Source organism: Myxine glutinosa, chromosome 5 (assembly GCF_964187855.1).
Source record: "Myxine glutinosa chromosome 5, kmMyxGlut1.1, whole genome shotgun sequence".
Classification (NCBI taxonomy): Eukaryota; Metazoa; Chordata; class Myxini; order Myxiniformes; family Myxinidae; genus Myxine; species Myxine glutinosa.
In genome coordinates this window covers 127,115,937-127,136,797 of record NC_136265.1, presented here as the reverse complement: position 1 = coordinate 127,136,797, position 20,861 = coordinate 127,115,937, and the positions used below count along the sequence as shown (strand labels likewise).

At 42.2% G+C, this 20,861-nt stretch overlaps 1 protein-coding gene across 1 annotated transcript in view; it reads right to left on the bottom strand.

Moving 5' to 3' along the window:
* LOC137427127 (solute carrier family 12 member 5-like) overlaps positions 1-20,861 on the bottom strand; it is a 369,173-nt gene that overhangs the window by 109,893 nt on the left and 238,419 nt on the right. The window contains exons 4-5 of the mRNA XM_068116316.2: positions 18,774-18,920; positions 7,682-7,736 (exon numbers count right to left, since the gene is read on the bottom strand). Of these exons, the coding sequence (XP_067972417.2) occupies positions 7,682-7,736; positions 18,774-18,920 (202 nt within the window). The remainder of the gene's footprint in view (positions 1-7,681; positions 7,737-18,773; positions 18,921-20,861) is intronic.

The following is a 20,861-nucleotide window of genomic DNA, read 5'->3' as shown; positions in this document are numbered from 1 at the left end:
TAAAAAAAAAATTCTGTCAAAAAAAAACCTCAACCTATTCAGTCAATTCTGTGAATTAATCATTACATTCGTTCGATTTACTTTACTGAGAAAACTTGTCAGTCTTAACAGTTAATGACTATATTAATTATGCTTTCAAAGAAAAATCTGGAGGGGGGAAAAATGATTTCGATTTCCTTTCACTGACCAACCAGTTATTTTGCAAATGGAAACTGGGACTCCATTACTAATGCTTCCATTAAATTTTCATGAATATGTGAGGCATACAAAAGAACGCTCTGACAATACCTTGTGTGTGTGGAAGCACAAACTTTCATGGGTGGTGTATAATCTCAGTGTGGCTGGTTTGCTTCCCAGTTACGTCGTCAAGAAACCTTTGCAGTCTTTACAGAGAGTTACTATTACGCTATCAAACGATTTTTATAGCAAACTCGATAACGATTCCACACTCAATTTGAAACAATGTTTACTCAAAAACAGACCCTGAGACTTTGGGATGTCTGTCTATCTATCTTTGTGTCTGCGTGTATGTCTGTCTATCTTATCTATATACCTCAAAAACAGACCCTGAGACTCCTTAATGTTGCTTGCGCTATCTTTTTATGTACATGTGAGGTGTACAGAAAGACGTTCTAACAATGCCTTGTCAGTGGAAACATGAAGTTTCATAGGAAGTGTATAATCTAAGTATTGCTGGTTTGCATACCCACCAGCAGTAAAAAAAAAAAATCTACAACCACAAGTGATTCAATCCAACGAATAACTTCCTTTTCATCCATTTAAGTCAACAAGAAAACTTAATTATATTGGAAACAAATGCATTCTAGTACAAATGGAACTGGAGTCCCTATATAGGAGTCTTGACAACTTTCAATTAGAAGCCATTTTATATCCAATGTGCCTGTCTGTGCCCATTGTGTGTGAAGCATAACGTGTCTGTTTTCTAATTAAACTCTTTCTCTGCATCCAAAAGGGGAATTATCCTTGGCTGCTTGGCAAGGGCATTTACTGGGTGGTTTGCCATTGCCTTCCCAGTTAGTTAGTCAGGGCAGGAATTTATAATTTGAGCAGGACGCCGGTGAGAACAAGCTTCTCTTGGCGAAGGACACTTTGGGGATGTCTGTCTATCTATCTTTGTGTCTGCGTGTATGTCTATCTATCTTATCTATATACCTGTCTGTGTCTTTATACCTGTCTGTCTGACAGTCTGTTTGTTGTAAGAATGCCCCTGTGTAACATCTGTGTAATACAATTTTGTATTGTCTGTCTACCTAAACCTATCCATCCATCTGTCTATCTGATTAAAGAATGTGTGATTGATGTAAGAATGTGCTTTTGCTTTTATGAGGGAGAGGGAGGGGGGAGGACAGGAGATTGGTGTTTGGAAGGGGAAGGTAGAACAAAGATGAACAGAGTTGGGAGGGGAAGGTTTACACTTTGAGGGTGCGGGGGGGGGGCGCTGGAGGAGGGGTGGGGGAGGGGTGATTTGGAGTGTTGTGGGGAGTGGATGAGTTGCGGTGGGGAGGGGGGTTGAAGTCTTGGAGTGTAGACGGTAGGAGTATTGGAATTGAAGCCTTATATTTGGGGTTGGAGGGGAAGGACGAGGACTTGGGGTTTGGGAGTGGGGCTTGATGATTTTGGATTGGGGAGGAGCGGTTGAAGAAGAAAGGGGTACTGACGACTTGAAGACACATTTTCCATTAAATATTCCACTCTAATGGGAACTAATTCCCTCGAAACAGCCTGGTGGAACCGGGTTTTCTTTTCTGCATTTATATATATATATATACACACACATACATATTTGGGTCTCATTCAGACTTCAAACTTAGAGGAGTTCATTTGATTTTAATTATTCATAATGATCAATCATCATTTGAAAAGTTGTGTATGTTTGTGGAAATAAAAATTGGAAACGGTACCTGCTGTTGTTGTTTCTTTAAATTCCGCAGTGCAGTATGGTTAACCACTTTTAATAAACTGTAGCTCATTCATTCAATAAATTGGAAACGGTACCTGCTGTTGTTGTTTTTTTAAATTCCGCAGTACAGTATGGTTAACCACTTTTAATAAACTGTAGCTCATTCATTCAATAAATTGGAAACGGTACCTGCTGTTGTTGTTTTTTTAAATTCCGCAGTACAGTATGGTTAACCACTTTTAATAAACTGTAGCTCATTCATTCAATAAATTGGAAGCGGTACCTGCTGTTGTTGTTTTTTTAAATTCCGCAGTACAGTATGGTTAACCACTTTTAATAAACTGTAGCTCATTCATTCAATAAATTGGAAACGGTACCTGCTGTTGTTGTTTTTTAAAATTCCGCAGTACAGTATGGTTAACCACTTTTAATAAACTGTAGCTCATTCATTCAATAAATTGGAAGCGGTACCTGCTGTTGTTGTTTTTTTAAATTCCGCAGTACAGTATGGTTAACCACTTTTAATAAACTGTAGCTCATTCATTCAATAAATTGGAAACGGTACCTGCTGTTGTTGTTTTTTTAAATTCCGCAGTACAGTATGGTTAACCACTTTTAATAAACTGTAGCTCATTCATTCAATAAATTGGAAGCGGTACCTGCTGTTGTCGTTTTTAGGCCTCCGCCGACGACGTCGCCGTAGGCATTATGTTTTCAGGTTGTCCGTCCGTCCGTGATAGGTTTTAGTGACCATGATAACTTGAGAACGGCTGAAGGGATATTCGTCAAACTTGGTGCAGGTATGTATAATGAGGTAAAGATGAACCGATTAGATTTTGGGGTCACAAAGTCAAAGGCAAAAGGTCAGAGGTCATGTTAGGTAAAAATCCTGTTACCATGACAACTTGTGGAACCAGTGATGAGATTATGACCAAATTTGGTACAATTATGTAGAATGATGTAAAGATGAACTGATTACATTTTGGGGTCAAGAGGTCAAATGTCAAAGTCTGTAATATGTATATAACTTGAGAACAACTGAAGTGATCTCATTCAAACTTGATGCAGCCATATGTATAATGATGTAAAGATTAACTGATTATAATTTGGAGTCAAGAGGTCAAAGGTCGAAGTCTGTAATATGTCTATAACTTGGGAACGGCTGAAGTAATCCAATTCAAACTTGGTACAGATATGTATAATGATGTAAAGATTAACTGATTAGATTTTGGGGTCCCGAGGCCAAAGGTCAGACGTCATGTCAGGTAAAAATGTGATAACTTGTGAACAGCTGAAGGGATTTAAATTAAAACTTGATACAGGTATTATAATGATGTAAACATGAACCAATTACATTTGGGGGTAATGAGGTCAAAGGTCAGAATGGATTTATGTCTGGATTTATGTCAGGTAAAATGATCATGTCAGGTGAAAATGTGATAACTTGAGAACAGCTGAATGGATTTAAATCAAACTTGGTACAAGTATTATAATGATGTAACAATGTGGGCGGAGGCACATCGGTCGACGTGACGTCAAAGTGTCGTTCTAGTTTTTATTTGAAAGATATTTTAATGAAACTGTAATCATGTGCATTCATGGTCGAAAACATTTTAAACTTTAAAAAATTTCCCCCATGAATCAGCAAACCGCCGGAAACCGATAACCTATCTCCCCTTTTCCCATTGAAACAATGTCACGTCATACATTCACAGATTTTCATGGACATTCACGGGATTTTCATCTACATTCACAGATTTTCATCGACATTCACAGATTTTCATCGACATTCACAGATTTTCATCGACATTCACGGGATTTTCATCTACATTCACAGATTTTCATCGACATTCACAGATTTTCATCGACATTCACAGATTTTCATCGACATTCACGGGATTTTCATCGACATTCACAGATTTTCATCGACATTCACAGATTTTCATCGACATTCACAGATTTTCAAATGCCTGGAACAATGCACCCACAATCGCAGTTCCAACTTTCGCGGCACTTTCCAGGAACATATCCCCAGCAAATATTGGGGCCGAGGTGTAAATATATATATATACATGTAAATACATGCATATGCATGTAAATACATAACATATGCATGTAAATACATACATGTGCATGTAAATACATACATGTGCATGTAAATACATACATATACATGTAAATACATATACATATATATATATATATATATATATACAGTCACATGAAAAAGTAAGTACACCCCATGTAATGTTTTGACTTTTTCAACATATTTCGACATACAGCTATTTGATCTTCATTTCAACAATATTGATAGATAAAGGTGATATAATATAACAAATATCATGAAACATTTACATTTTGTAGTCCATTGTATAATTTAAATAAACATAAATGCAAATTTCGCATGTGGAAAAAGTAAGTACACCCTTGGCTCTAATAGGTGGTATTGCCCCCTTTGGCAGAAACAACCTCAAGTAGGCGTTTCTTATAACTGTCTGCCAGTCTCTGACATCGACTGGGAGAAATTTTTGCCCACTCCTCCATGCAGAATTATTTCAGCTGTGCGATGTTTGAGGGGTTTCTTGCATGCACAGCTCGTTTCAAATCCCCCCACAACATCTTGATGGGATTTAGATCCGGGCTTTGACTTGGCCATTCCAGAACCCTCCATTTCTTTCTTTTCAGCCATTCCTTGGTGGATTTACTTGTATGTTTAGGGTCATTGTCATGTTGTATTTGGAAATATCCGGAAAACCCGGTTTATTTCCACCATGGTGGTGGAAATAAACCAAAATATTTCCACCACCATGCTTTACAGTTGGTATCAGGTTCTTGTGGTCAAATGCTGTCTTTGGTTTTCGCCAAACATGTCTTCTGGTACTATGGCCAAATAGCTCTACCTTTGACTCATCTGTCCAGAGCACATTGTTCCAGAAGTGCTGGTTTTTGCCTCGGTGTTCATTGGCAAACTTTAGTCTTGCCCTGATGTTCTTTCTGGACAGCAAAGGTTTCCTCCTGGCACACCTCCCATGCAGATCAAATTTGTGCAGCCTCTTTCTAATTGTAGACTCGTGCACTTTGACATCAACAGTGGCAAGAGCTACCTGTAGGTCCCGTGATGACATTCTGGGGTTCTTAGAGACTTCTTTCAGCATCTTGTGGCTGCTCTCGACCTGAACTTGCTGGGGCGACCTGGCCTGAACAAGTTGGCAGTTGTTTGGAATCTTCTCCACTTGTAGATGATCTTCCGGACAGTCGAATGATTGATTTCAAATTGTTTGGTTGATCTTTTTAAATCCCTTCCCAGATTCGTAGGCATCTATAACCTTCTTTCTCAAGGCCTCAGAGAGCTCTTTTGATCTAGGTATGGCGACGCCACACACTTCAACAACAAAGAGCAAACCAAACTAAATGTCTGAGGTTTAAATAAGACAGGTTCCTCCAAGATTCTCTCTAACGATGTTTTAATCATTTGCACCTGAGCTGGTGCACCTGATTCTAATTTTAGGTATTTGAAGTAGTGATAAATGTAAGGGTGTACTTACTTTTTCCACAAGCGAAATTTGCATTTATGTTTATTTAAATTATACAATGGACTACAAAATGTAAATGTTTCATGATATTTGTTATATTATATCACGTTTATCTATCAATATTGTTGAAATGAAGATCAAATAGCTGTATGTTGAAATATGTTGAAAAAGTCAAAACTTTACATGGGGTGTACTTACTTTTTCACGTGACTATATATATATATATATTTATATATATATATATATATACATCTACATATATTGTATGTATATGCATTAGGGTGGCACTAAAATAGGGGTAAAATTTCAAACATGAAAATTATGGTCTTACCATTCAAAGTGGTTCCATTTATTGTAGAAATCACACACGTAAAATTTTATGCAAAAATCGTATAATATTTAGGGGTTGCTCACCGCAACATAGCTTGTTGTGGTGAGCATACAATACAAAATTGTATAATTACATACAATTATATAATAATATTACAATTACATTATTATGTCCATCCATACACTACTCACAATAAGTTGGGGATATTGTGGGAGTGAGTTTTTTTTTTTTATAGGGGTTAGGGTTAGGGTTTTGAAATCAAGAATGCTGTGTTTTTTCACACTCATTAATAACCATAGAATTAGGACCAACAACCTTTTTCAACATAATTAATACACAAAATCAACCACACCAAAGCACCTGCCAATATCCCTAACTTATTGTGAGTAGTGTATTACATAACAAACTGCAACATAGACAAATATAATCTGATCATTAATAATTCATAAACTTCAAAAATAATGAACATAAATCACTGGCAACTATTGTTTCCAGTGGGCTTTAATGGGTTAAGATGAAAAACAAAAACAAAAACGTACCCTATTATTATTACTATTATAATAATAATTATTATTATTATTAGGGAGCGCGGTGGCCGAGTGAGTTAGACCGTGCGTGTTGGGTTGACCACGCCAGTAGAGAAACTTTAGAGACCATAAGCAACCTCCAAATATGATTTGATCACTCTGAAAGTTTACCAAGCGTTTTATCATGGGATCAAACAAAACCAGACCCTCAGACCTACAATAATTATGAAACATTCGGTTTTTTAGTGCCACCCTAATATGCATATATATCTATATATATATTTACATATATGGCTAATTCTGTCTGTCTGTCTCTGTGCCACTCTGAAACATGGAGACACTCCTTAGAGAAAAAAAAAAATGAAGCAATAGTTGCTCCAAATTAATCCAAACCTAAGGGAAAATTATATATATTTTAATCAGACAAAAAAATTAACCCAGGTGGTACATAGGCAACAGACCACTGCCTCTGTCTCTCCCAATTGTTTTTTTTTCTTTGCTGTTATGAAATATGTAACCTCCCATTTTTTTTAGCTCTTTCAACCAGTGCAAAAATAAAAGGCTTCATTCTTTTCTCTTTTTATATCGTGGTACATTTACCATGGGCTTCTGCTATCCGATATATTTTTCCATGCCAGTAAAATCGGGTAGATGTTCAGATCAGAAGTAATTTAAATTCAGCAGATTTATTTGCCAAACCCCAATGAATTAATAGTTGCAAGAAGGCAAGGTTAAGAAGCAAGTATGAAGGCCAAAATCTGAGAAATTTGAGACAAAGCTGGGCCAACATATCCAAATGAAGTCATTGGAAGATACTGGTTCAACATGACACGAAGCAACTGTCGGGGATGCCTCTTCGTGGTGGATGAACCCGCCCAACACAAGTCAGGGCCAAATCTACCCCATTCTTCCCTGCTGCCTGGATTCGTGGTTATGCCAAACCTCAGGGCAACGTGGTCATGGTCAGAGTGCCGATCAGTCCCCATGGACCAGCCCTTTCCCTCTTGTCTCTTCTCTCTCGCTCTCTTTCTCTAATTCTGTCGTGGCCCTGACTTTGTGAAGGTGGGGTACACCATCCTGGATGTGGGGGATTGATTGGCTGTCCTCGTTTCGCGGGCTTGTTCAAGAAAACTGTCTGGGCTTATACAACAACAACATGATACAAATAAACCAAAATGTACATGCATAAATATGCTGCAATTTTGAGAAAGTGTTACACGATCTATCTGTCTTGATAAGAAGTATTGCAGTGGTAATGGTCTTGTAAAGTTTGCTTTGTGGACTACCTACTTTGATAGGTTATCTGAACTTGGGGCAGGAGGGGGGGGGGGGGGGGGGGAAGCAAAAGTCAATAAATCTGGTGCCTTACCTGGGACGACCCCGTTAGTTGCGATTGCGCTCATAGAGATAGCTGTTAGCATGGTCTGGGGGTGGGGAACAAAAACAATCAGAAGGTGGATCACAAAATAATCCTGAGGCACAATCCTGAGATTATCTACTTAGAATATATATACATATATATTGTTGCGGTTTTGAGAACCCTCCACTTTGTAAATATTTGTAATAATCCCTTATAAATAATCCCCTGTAAATATCCCCATTTTCTAATGTTAAACGAGAGCACCCTAGTTAGGCCACGAGCAACACGTAGAACACCATAGGATCTTCTTTAGTTATTTCATTAGTATGTGTTTCAGGTAAGCATCTGTTCCCAATAGTTTGACTCTGCATTGCATTAATCAAATAACCTAGCCCCCTTCTCAAATTCCCATCCTATTCATTTGGCGGCTTTACCCTCTCCAAATTATATGGCGCGTCTCTGCCAGCCGCTGCGCCCGACTAAAGACGCCATAAGCCACGTGGCAGAGTTGGAGAAGAAGGGGGAGGAGTTACCCAAGCGCCAGGAACGAAGGCGTGGCCCCTCATCGCACCATCAAGGGGCGGACCGGTGAGCGCTCGCGACCAATCAGGGCTGAGGCAAGCTCACCGATGGGCGTTTCCAAAAACCAGGCAGCTTAATACGCGATCGGCCAATATAAGCGGCCGCGTGGGACTACTTCGACAGTGAGTTGGTTGGGAGTTGGAAGTCGGACCGAAGGAGAGTGACAGGGTCGAGCCACCAGAGGCAAGCCGAAGAGAGAGAGAGAGAGAGGGCCAGTCCGCTACCGCGACAATATTGGCCGCGCTGCTTGCCGGGTTTCACCTCAAACCCAACGCGTGGAGTGGAGCGTGACCCTGGAGCCGGACCTCAACGCTGAACAACCTGCCCGAACCTCGACGCCTACCAGCTACCTGGACCCTTCGCCTCCTACCATACCTGCCATCCCATCCTTTCGTGCAAGTGTGTTTGTTTTGTCCTGGGCGTGTTAATTAAGAGTGTCTAAGCTTGCCCTATGTCCTTTTATTTCCTCTTCTTGTATATTCTTGCCCTTCGTTTCCTCTTTAATCATTCCTGTATAATAAATCATATTTGTTCTTCCTACTTTTGGTTTCCTCTCCATCCGGTCGCTTTAGTCTCTTCCCAATTGAATACCTGTGACACGATATAGGAACCGCTCAGAATCGGGTTAGTCAACCGCTAACGGCTCGGACCTCGGATTGCTAAAACCGCTCGGCAATTTCCATCTTGTCTGGGTCCGAGCAGGGAATTATATCCCTGCTTTGCTGAGGGATTGGCAAAGGTATCTGGGAACCCATTGACCAATCACCCTGGCCAATCTCACCCCGCAAAGGAGCGTGTAATTTCCAGGACTGGGGGAAAATCGGCCAGTGTAAAAGACAAGGGGATTAACCCCCCCTTTGGTAAAGGGAGCGCCGACCCCCGGATCCGCAAAAAAAAAAAAAAAAAAAAAAAAAAAATATATATATATTTATATATTTATATATTTATATATATATATATATATATATATATATATATTTATATATATATTTATATTGTTGCGGTTTTGAGTTTTGTACAATAAAGGTTAATTTCCCCCTCATAGTTTAGTCACACAACAACACGTAGCCTCGTGATAGTTCAGTTATTTCTTAGTATGTGTGAGCATAGTCCTTTTCCTGTGTTAGTTTTGTGTTGAGTAGAATAATGAGAGTTAGGTCCTTTCTTGCCTTATGCCGCCTTTATTGCTTTATGCCGCCTTTATTGCCTTATGCCGCCTTTATTGCCTTATGCTGCCTTTATTGCCTTATGCCGCCTTTATTGCCTTATGCCGCCTGTGGCTTTTTGGCGCAAATTAACACGAGGCAGGCCTGGCAAATCGAGGCAAGACCGAAGGAGGGCGGAGGAGAAGCTGACGGTAAGCGCGAGCCACCAATCAGGGCTCGAAGGGAGTGGCTGCGGCACTGCGTCACAAGGCGTGGTTAGAACATTCGAGAGAGCTAAGGGGGTTGGCCATATAACCCGTTGCGCGAAGCCCCCACCGCAGTTCTGTGGAGGGAGGCGCTTGAACAAGTTCGAAGTTCTGTGAGTGTTGAGCAAGTTACGAGTTCTGAGAGAAGACGCGCATGAACCAAGCTATAAGCGCTCTTACCAATTAAACGCTCGGTTGAGCTTGAGACAGAGCCTCTATTGGGTTACACGAGTTAGAGCGCGCCGTTAATCAATCGCGCTGAGAGATGCGTACATTTTCCTCCCGCCTGCCTGCTGTGGCCTTTGTTCGAGAGACGCGCTGCAGGATCCCTCCCACCGCCTGCTTGCCTTCATCGCGGGACGTGCTGTGACTGTGGAGAGCCACGCCGGGCGAAGCCATTCCTGGACGACCAAGGCAGCGAGTGAACATCACCCTACCTTCATTTCCCCTCTGTGAGTGTGATCGGGCCCGTGTCTGGGGTTTACATAAGACTGATTAAGACTGCCCTGTGTCTCTGTACTTCTACCGATCATTGTGTAAATAATAATTAAATCGTGTTCTTCCTTTATTCGACCGTCTCGTCTTTTCCATCATTGACTAAGCATGGTACGAATCGAACCGCTCTAATCGGGTTCCAATACCAAAGGTAACTGCACGGACCACGTGGTACGCAATCCGCTCGGTGTACTTAAATTACGCGTGGCTCGTGCGAGGCTTGATTCCCCGCTTCAGCGGCGGCGCAGGTATTTAGCTACGTGCGAGAATTGTCTCGAAACCCTACCTTGCGTTTGCCCAGGAGGGGCGTTTCAAGTCTCTCGGTTGTGCCGACCCAAGAAGAACAAGGGGCTTAATCTCCCCTTGGTAAGGGCAGGAAGGGCGGCGAAAACCATAACAATATATATACCGTATATATATTATCAACAGTGACTTAGTTATTGATAAAGAGGTGATAAGCCATAAAATACAATTGGATATGGTCGAGGTTGCTTAAAGGTGAAACAAAAGCTAATTGCAGTTGCAAATCATGTAATGGTAGTACAAACCTGTGCCTTGTTGTTTACATGCCTTTGTAATCTTCCATACAGTAACGCTATTTGTGAACGTCTGTTTGTTCGGTTGTGTCTCATAGAAAGCCTAAGGAAGTGACTTAGAGAGGGAAGAGGGGGCCCATGGGGGGTAACTTTTCACGATAAAAAACATGGGCACATCAGATTTAGACTAGGGCGTGGCAGCGAGGCGTGGCTTCCTCTGACTACAAAAAGCCCACTAAGCTAAATTGCGTGACTGACATTTATTTTTCGGGCAATGCTGGGTGACTCTGCTAGTCAGAAATAAAAGGTGAAAACAACACGGACACAAGCAGACCATTGTTACATACTTCTCCACCTACATGCCAACGAACAGGAATACATCATGTCCAAAAGGGAAAGAGCAATAACTGCAAATATATCCAATCAAGACTTGCGAAGAACTCCAGATTTTCTTTTTGAGATTGGTACAGGAGGATGTGGTGTGTTTGTGTGAGTTTACACACAGGCATATGTATATATATATATATAATATGTATATTGATATAGGATATATAATATGATATATAATATTGATATATAATATGTATATCTCCCCTATTTTGTTTGTGCTGGTTATGGAGTTGTTGATACGTGCGGTGAGTGGACATGGGAAAGAAGTGGAGCTAGCCCCTGGTCAGAGGTTGCCAGCGATGTTTGCTTTCATGGATGACCTGACAGTTGTCCAACAGTCCGCTGATGCAGCAGTAGAGGTACTGGGACGACTGGAAAGGTTGATGCGGTGGGCAAGAATGGGATTAAAGCAAGAAAGTCGAGGAGTGTGGTCGTGAGACGAGGAGTGGTGGATAACATGCACAGGTTTGAGCTGGGAGGGGAGGTGGTTCCATCATTGGTGGAGGCCCCTGTGAAGAGGGTATACAGTGGAGTTGAATGATGTGGGAAGAGTGGAGGAGGTCAGAAACAAGCTTTTGAGAGGTTTGAAGAGGATTGATGGATGTGGTTTGCCAGGTAAGTTGAAGGTATGGTATTTGAAGTTTGGATTGATGCCACGAGTATTGTGGCCATTGATGATATATGATATTGCGATTGGGCATGCAGAGAGGAACGCAAAAAAATTTTAGTCCGAGACGAAAATTTTGTATAGTCGATTGGGCTTGCACGACGCGAAAGGTGCGTCATTAAATTTAATCGGTTTCTGAGGTAAAAGCCGCGCGGGGAGGCTAGCTCTTCTCCACGGATGGAAGAGGTAAGCTATATGGAAGAAGGGATGGAAGATGTGGGAAGCTTTGGGGGTGAGTCGGAAGTAGTGGGGGTAGAGAGCAGTGGTGGAGCTTCCCCCGCTGCTATCAAGACGGCCCCGATGGATTTACAGGCCTTGTATGAAAACATAATGAAGGCAATGAATGCTCAGAATGACAGCAGTGAGCGAACCAATGCAGAAATTCGGGAAATGAACAATAAAATGGGAGAAATGAAAGGGGAATTGAAGGGAGACATGAAGGGATTGAATAACAAAATGGAGGCTCAGGGTGAGCGGTTGGAGGAAAAAATTGAGTCCCGGGGAAATAAATTTAGGGAAGGAATGAAGGGATTGAGTGATAGTTTGGAAGGAAAGGTAGAGGGAATAAACGAACGAAGGAGTGAACCGGGGAAGGAAACACAGGGGAAGCCAAGGGTGGCAGAGTTTGAATCGGAACGGGAGACTGCAAATGCAGAGGTGAAAGGGGAATGCGTACAGGTGAGTGTGGAGTGCCCACAGGTAGATGGGGAGACTGCATGTGTAGAGGTAAATGGGGGATGTTTCCCACATCATGACCTGAAGGTTTATCGGGGCCGGGTGGATGCCCCAACACATCAGCCGGGGGAGCAATTTGAATTCTTGCAGCACCAGGGCGGTGGTGCAGAGCGAAAGGGGGTAACATTATTGGGGGTCCGTGTGATGGAGCCGGACCGGGTATTTATTGGGGAAGGCCTGTCGGGGCCAGAAATGATGGGTAATGGTGATGAGGATGATTTGACAGTGGCTGGGGACCTGGGACAGTCCCATGGAGGTGGAGTTTGACGAGGCCCAAAGGGGTTTGGGGGATGAGGTGAGTCGGTCCGAGGAGGTGGTTGTGGTGACCAAGGGGACCCTCACCATGCACTACGATTTGGCAACGGAGGCTCCGAAATTGAATGACCAGTTGGGGGAGTGTGTTGGCTCCGGGCTGGATTTGGACAGAGGGGGATCGGGAGATCGAGCCTCTGGAAATTTGGTCCCTGTAGGGAATTTGACCAGCTGCAGGGAGGGGCAGAACAACCTGGGGTTGTTACCTGCAGCTGCGGTTTGGGACAGGAGATAAAAATTGTTAAAAGAAAATGTTGGTGTTGGAGATCGACCTCGTGTGGAGCTCGCTGGCCTGCGTTGGACGCGTGGTGCTTAGTGGTGCATTGGACGCGTGGTGCTTTTGGTGCGTTGGACGCGTGGTGCTTTTGGTGCGTTGGACGCGTGGTGCTTGGTGCACGGACCTTGTGAGCGGTGAGAGGCTTGGAGCGGGGCCTGGTGGCACGCGAGCGGGGCCGTGTTAAACTGCAAGACTACGGACAGATAAGACTGCACACTACATTACATTTACATTACATAACGAACATTTTTCTTTTGGTTATTCATCTTCCTGTGTGGCGTATTTGAAGTCTGGTGTGTGGGATCCCAATTTAGGACTTTGATTTAGTATCGTGTTTTCCTGTCCCTACCTTTTATTTGAATAAACCCTTGCATTATTTTTCCTTCCTTGTTAACCCCGTGTCCGTTTGAGTTCGTTCGCCATCCAAAGGTAAGCGCTTTTACCGCAGCTCCCACTTGCCTTCTTCCTCCCGCGTTTTATAGCCAAATCCGTGTTCGGTCGTCGCCTCCAATTAAAACCGTTAGGTCCATCCGCGAGCCCTGGTATTAACCGAAGGGTCCGCGCGACAATATCTATATATATATATATATATATATCTATATATATATATATGCTGTATATGCATATAATGTCATGAACATAACAGAGGAAGCATAGCATTTCCTCCTCCGACTTGTATGACATTTCGAAAAAAGAAACGGAAAAGCTATTGCTTTGCACAGATGGCTTCGTTGCAATGCCAAAGACACTTTTTGCCACCGATGAAGCGTAGTCCGCTGCTTTCCAGGCATGCCTAAGTGCAGGAGAATTAATCTTCTCAAGCAAATGTTGAAAGTGGTTTCACGATAACCCCCGTAGGAAAGAGTGCGAATCAACGTTTAAAGCGTGAGCCTGTCTTCTAAACAAGAGGATATCTTGCTTCATTTGCATGATACCTCTTCTCAACATTTGCATGAGAAGATTCATCATCCATGTTTTCCACTGACCGACGAGTCCAGATAAACATTGGCATTCAAAGCTGAAATGCAGAGGAGTAATCCCGGTTTGCAAATACAACGACGCTCGGTGGCGAGCATACCTCCTTCAGGCTGAACAGTTTGCGTTTTGTCTCCCACTGATAGGCCGGATCTGCATTGGGACCTGAACCAATATTGTTCTTGTCACTGTCACCTACTCAACTCATCCACCAAGTGTTGTCATAATCCGTCCACAACTTTGAAATATCAGGCAATATATCGTTTTTGGCCCGATTTGGTAAATAATCACTTTAAAAAAAAAATTATTGTATCCGGATACAGATCTTCACCCAAATCGAATCAATTCATCCTTGCCACACACCCAACGTATCCACTAAGTGCCATGCAAATCAGTCCATAATTTGTTGATATGTACTGCTCTTTTATTTTATTTTTATTTTCCTTTTTATTTATTTATTATTTTTCTTTTTTATTTCATTTAATTTTTTGAGATATCTTTTTTACAGACAAACAGACAAACAGGGGTGAAAACTTCACCTCCATCCAGCTGCGGTGGCAGAGGTAGCCAGTGGGTTTCCAGGGCACACTCCGTGAGCTCCCGCTGTGTGTTCCATCACAGAAAATGTTTTGCACAATAATTTAAAAAGAGTAATGCTCCGCAAATGGCGGACACATGCTGGGCCAAATGTGACAAGTTCGGCTCAAAGAGGCCGAGAGAAGCCGTTTTTGATTGGCCGCATAGATTTGTGAATGAAGTCGTGTTCACGTGACCAACGGCATTGACAGGAATCATTACACTTAGTTAAAAAAAAAATGGTTCGAGTTCTTTATAGGGCCCGTAAATTATTCAAAGATCAAAATCCTTCCTGCTTTCCTTCACGACACTCGACTAACACCGCCGATAATTCTCAGTCACGAAACTAATTTAATTTTCCCCTCTCATCATCGCAGAAAGTGCCGCCCGATAAAATCCGGTGCCACACGCATCCCTGTGTTAATCATCTGGAATGGGTCCTCCATTAAGTGGCTTCAGCAAAATTATTTTATGAGGTGTCTCATTTGACTGGGCACTCGCGTGCCCGACCTGCCCTGTCGTGCGTTCACCTGACAGGTGAGCAACAGGTGGACGCGCATGAGCCACGGTGATGGCCGACGTGGCTAGTAGGTACCGGGTATCCACTATCAGGGTGGCCAAAGCTTCTTTTTTTTTTTTTTTTTTTTGTTATGTAGAAGGCTCCAGGCACAGACTATGTCGTCCTCATCGAGGCCAGGCCAAATAAAAGAGCTGCATTGATAGAAAAGTAAAGAAGGAGAGAAGAGAGGAGAAGGAGAACGAGAGAAGCTGCTGCTGTTGGCAGGCCAAGCTGTGATGTTGGTACAATTCTCCCTCGATACCGATATTACCTTGTTTCGCTCAAGATTATTTATTTATGCAGTGAATAATGATAACATTTGTGTTAATTTTGAATCTTCTTTCTGAGTTTACTCACAGGGATTTTCTTACCACCTTAAAGGCAAATCTGACGACAAAAACGTTTTCGAATTAAAAAAAAACGCTCATTTGCAAAAAAAACAATTGGTTTCATTTGCAGCTCATCTTCTTTATCGCTCTTATGATGCAAAAGCCTTCAACAATATGTCTTCATTACTCGGGTATATCGCAATACGATGACGATAACACACAATTACACGGCGATTGTTGTTATTGTCTTTACCGAGTACGCCTCTCTGGGCAGAATGGATGATCCCCTGGACAATGCACGAAGATATGAGCTTAGCATTGCTTATGGGTAAATGCGATTAAATCTGGAATGGACATGGGACATCGACTGGGATATCGCAGCTTACGGGTATTCAAAACCGAAGGCCTCGGTGAACCGAACGGCTCGGGTCCTTTTTTCCTCGTGAGCAGCTACACTCGGGCCAAACTGCCAGTAGAGAGGTGTCGGAAGCTCATTTATGGCTTTAGGAAGCGCTTGACTGCAGTTATTTTGTCCAAAAGCTGTGCTACCAAATATCAAGTCTTGGGTGTCAATAATTTTGTCAATGCCATGTCTTTTTATTTTCTGATTTAAAAGGCTATATTAAGTTCTGAATGAAAAACAAAGGTTCTGTGATATTAACAGTGAAATTAAGAATTGTGGAGACAAAATACTTTTGTCAATTTCAAATTATTTTAGAGAAAATTGTGAGTTATTTGAAGAATGTTCAAGGGTGCCAATATTTTTGGCCACGACTGTATGTGTGAAGCCTTTTCTTAAGACCGATACAATTCCATACCCCGAAGCCAACTGCCCTGAAATTTGCTCTACCAGATTATTTTAACATGCGCGAGGTCAACATCACAATTAAGGCTGTCACCGTGCACGTGCATGGAAAAAAATGAAAAATCTGTAAATGTGTGCACGTTCCCTTCTGTTGCTAATCAATACTATGGAAGAAATGGGCCTCTAAATTCAGTCTCCATCCATCCATCTGTTCAGCGTGGGGTGTATGTCACCAGCCAATCAGACCAGTTCCCTCTGGTGCTGGACAGGATGAGGAGAGGAGTGATCTGCAAATCTTTTTTTATCACCACCATGTTGTTTATAGACGTTTTTTTTAGTTCACCTGGAACGAAGTTCAGGGAAGCTTATGCGATGGCGCGTCGTCTGTCCGTCAGTCCATCCGTCCGTCAACGCTTGCAACTTCTTCTCCGAAACCGCTGATGGGATTGCGACCAAATTTGGCACAAATGATATTTTTGTTATGTTGTGACTAAAGTTTGTTCACGGCATTAAAAAAAAAAAATCGGGATCTAAGGGGATTTTTGTGGGCCCAGGTTTGACCCCACAAAATAGGTATTTGCTTTCTTCTTTTTCTCAGAAACTACACACAATTTCGATGAAACTTGACCACAACCTTCAGTACCCATGATGTACCAAAGTTTGTTCACGGCATTTTAAAAAATCGGGGTCTAAGGTAGTGTATTGGGGGTGGGGGAGAGGGGGGGTGTCGGGGGGGGGGGGGGGGACCCAAAATAGTTTTTTTGTTCATTTAAAGTCTTATGATTAAGTTAGTATGATTGTACATGCTGCCCTGTCTTCTAGCAACCATTGATATTGGTTAAAAATGCCATGATACGGTTTAAAATACCTTTAGTCAGTGTAGTATACTGCTTTAATCTACCAGGTGAGCGTCCTGGGGTATTGCCCCTCTGTTTAAAATTCCTCGGCAATTTCAACCAGAAGCCATCAGCTTTCTATCGCGTGCCAAGCCAGCCGTTCCTTATCACCCATTTTGTTGGAGTGTTTGCTGGAGTGCTTAAGCCGCTTGGTCAGGGCTCCACAAATGAAGTCACAAATACCTGTGCACTTAACAAGTGTGCACTCACAAGAAATACCTGTGCATTCACAAGGCCGAGGAAGTTTGGGTGTGTTACAACACCCTTTTTAAATATGATTAACCACCACTTGGTGAATGCTATTAAGGCTGCTCTTGCAAGCCATGGCGTTACAATAGACAGAGCTCCATTTTTGTTTTTACGTACCCATATTTTTTTATTGACTAACATTTTTGTGCAATATACTAACCTTCCCCTCCCTCCCCTCCATACCCCCCTACCCCTTCCCTCTCTCTCCTCCCTCTCCCCTTCCCCCTCCATCCTCTCCCTCCCTCCTCCCCTCCCTCCCTCTCTTCATATTCCCATCAGGAAGCGACTCATTGTTACCTGGCAACACCGGGTACTTTTACTAGTATGAAATAAACAGCCGTCTGGCGTACAGACGTTTTCTTTTATAAACAATACAGACGTTTCATTCTGTTTCCCTGAAAAAACACCATATTTCCGTATTGCATACTGGAAAATTCAGCACTGAAACAGATAATTTATAAACATTCCACAGTCTCCACAGGACTGATACTGAGTGTAAGTAGTCATCATACGATCCTATACAACCTAAAACGAGAACAGCACCCGATAGAGCACATACTGCCGCCAGGCTGAACAGTTTACGTTTTATATCCCACACTGGTAAGCTGGATCTGGGTCTGCTGACCTGAACCAAAATCAAATCGGATTGTTTTTGTCATCCAACCAACTCATCCATCAAGTTCTGGCATAATCCTTCCATACCTTTTTGAGATATCCCACTATGTATCGTTTTTGTCCCTACCTCCCCAATGGTGAAGAATCACTTACAAAATTCTAGTAGCCGGATCCGAATCCGGATCTTCACCAAAATCTAATCATTTCGTCCTTATCACATACGCGACATCTCTGCCAAATTTCGTCCGAATCCGTACTCAACTTTGTGAGATATTCTGTTCACAAACAAACAAACAGACAAACAGGGGTGAAAACATAACCTCCATCCACCTTTGGTGGCGGAGGTAAACATAACCTCCATCCATTGCAGATGGCGGAAGTATCAAGGAAATTCGTCTATTTGGCCCATCATTGCCATGTTGCACTCCCGTGTTAATTGTTGCTACAGCTTTAAACATCAATCTTGTTGATGGTTTATTCAAGTCTAAATAACCTCATCTTGATCGGGTGATCCAACTTGTATGTACTCATATCCATATATGAATAATAATAAATAAATAAATAATGGTGGATGTGTGTGTGACCACTTATGTGCAATTACAAGGCTTATTACAAGGTTTCCTGGGACCTTTTAACCCGGGCCTGTGCAGTTATGCACAAATTAATGGCTCATAAGAAGTCTGCAAACTTACACAGCAGCAGCATATCGTGACGATGATGAAAGATTGCAGAATTCCAGCGGTGCCGACGATCCAAGTCATGCGCAGGAAAAGGATCACGCCAAAGATGTTTTGCAAACAAGGAAGGTAGACTCCCATGAGTGTCCCCATCTGTGGGGACTACAATCGACCATGGAAACAGGGATGGGTGGGAAAGGAGGCAGCAAAGTAAGACACAAAGTGATGAAAACCGTACCTGTTCATGTCTTATTTAACAGATAATAAACATACCTGGAAAACCCTCACAACACTAACAATGTGCCACGTATAGTCGGTCATTCTTCTGCTGCGGCCTTCAAAGGAAGGACTATTAATCTAGCGAGGCCACTCACCTGTGAGCTATCTCACCTGGGTTCCAATCTCGACCGAGCTATAAACTATCACCATGTTATTTCCCATACAGGGTGATACATCAATGTGTGCACGATCCATCGAATAGATATGAATGAAGCTGGAGGACTAGCACTGGTCAGTAGTGGAAGTCTTTCAGGAGGCGTATGACAGGCATATGGAGATGAATCAGCGAATTGAAAGAGAAAGTTACCGTGAAATGGGTTGAATAGGGACAGCAAGGTGAATAGGGACACAAACTGAAAAAAAGTTCGGAAACCTTTTTCGCTGAAAATTGATAACCATACTGATTTGTTGATATTTGGGTTGAAAGTGTTGTCTTGTTTTTTTAAAAAGCAACTTATAGTCCCTATTAACCCCATATATGGGTTAAATAGGAATAAATAGGATTTTTATGGCTGTCCCTATTCACCCCGTTTTACGGGTGAATAGGGACAGTCACTAATACAAAAAAATAATAATCAAGAAGCAATCCTGAGTTTCCAACTTATTGCTAAATTGAAAGCTCAGATGGATGCACATAATATGCACCCATAATATAAACCACGGTGCCAATGAAAAAAAATATGGGATAAAAAGTTTCTCCAAATTGTCCCTATTTCTTGATTATTTTTTTTTCTGTATTAGTGACTGTCCCTATTCACCCGTAAAACGGGGTGAATAGGGACAGCCATAAAAATCCTATTTATTCCTATTTAACCCATATATGGGGTTAATAAGGACTATAAGTTGCTTTTTAAAAAAACAAGAGAACACTTTCAACCCAAATATCAACAATTCAGTATGGTTATCAATTTTCAGCGAAAAAAGGTTTCCGAACGTTTTTTCAGTTTGTGTCCCTATTCACCTTGCTGTCCCTATTCAACCCATTTTACGGTACTCCTTTAACAAAATCTGAGAGAGAAGGTAGGTGGACAACTTCGGAACAAATGAGAACCAGAAATGGTCAGCCTTCCAACTAATTATCACCGACAAAATCAACCTTTTGTGAAATTTCAACAATATTCAAAGCCAAAGATGTTGCAATATTAAAGTATGTCAATAAGGTACAAGTTAACCCACAGGAGCTGCAATATAAAAGAGGGATGCCTATTAATAGAGTGTACATGCTAATAAATGATGGAGCCCATGTCCCAAAGCTGCCATGTTAATTTGAGAGTGGAAATTGCATCGGACAGGCTGTCGGACGGGCGAAGCGACTCGCGCGTGATGGAGTGCGTATCGAAACCGTCTCCGTCCCACTCACATCTGGCTGCTCTCTGTCCCACTCGGCCTACCCCAATCTCCAAAGTGAAGGTGAAAGGCAGTACAGAGATGAATCGGCCCATTATATGCAAAAGCTCGAGCCGAAATTTTGGTAAAGCAAAGCAATTGGCAGGTCACCTTTCCAGAAAAAATAGAATATTTGTGTTGCTAATGAGTGATGCAGGGGATATGCAATTGCTATCTGACCTCGTTCCCAATAATCCTATAGACTAAACGATGTCCGGGCAAGTGGGGGCGACAAAAGTGCACGTTGCTCTCCCACCGCGTAGCACCTGCCATAATCGCACAGCAATCCTACAGGAAAGCACATCCGCTGTGTCAGTCTCGTCTTTCTTTTCCGGCAATAGAATGAAACACATCGATTGAGAAGAGCACGGCATTCATTGCAGAGCAAACGTGTTGCCCAATGACGAGACAAGTCTGTCCATCCAAACTCGCGACCGA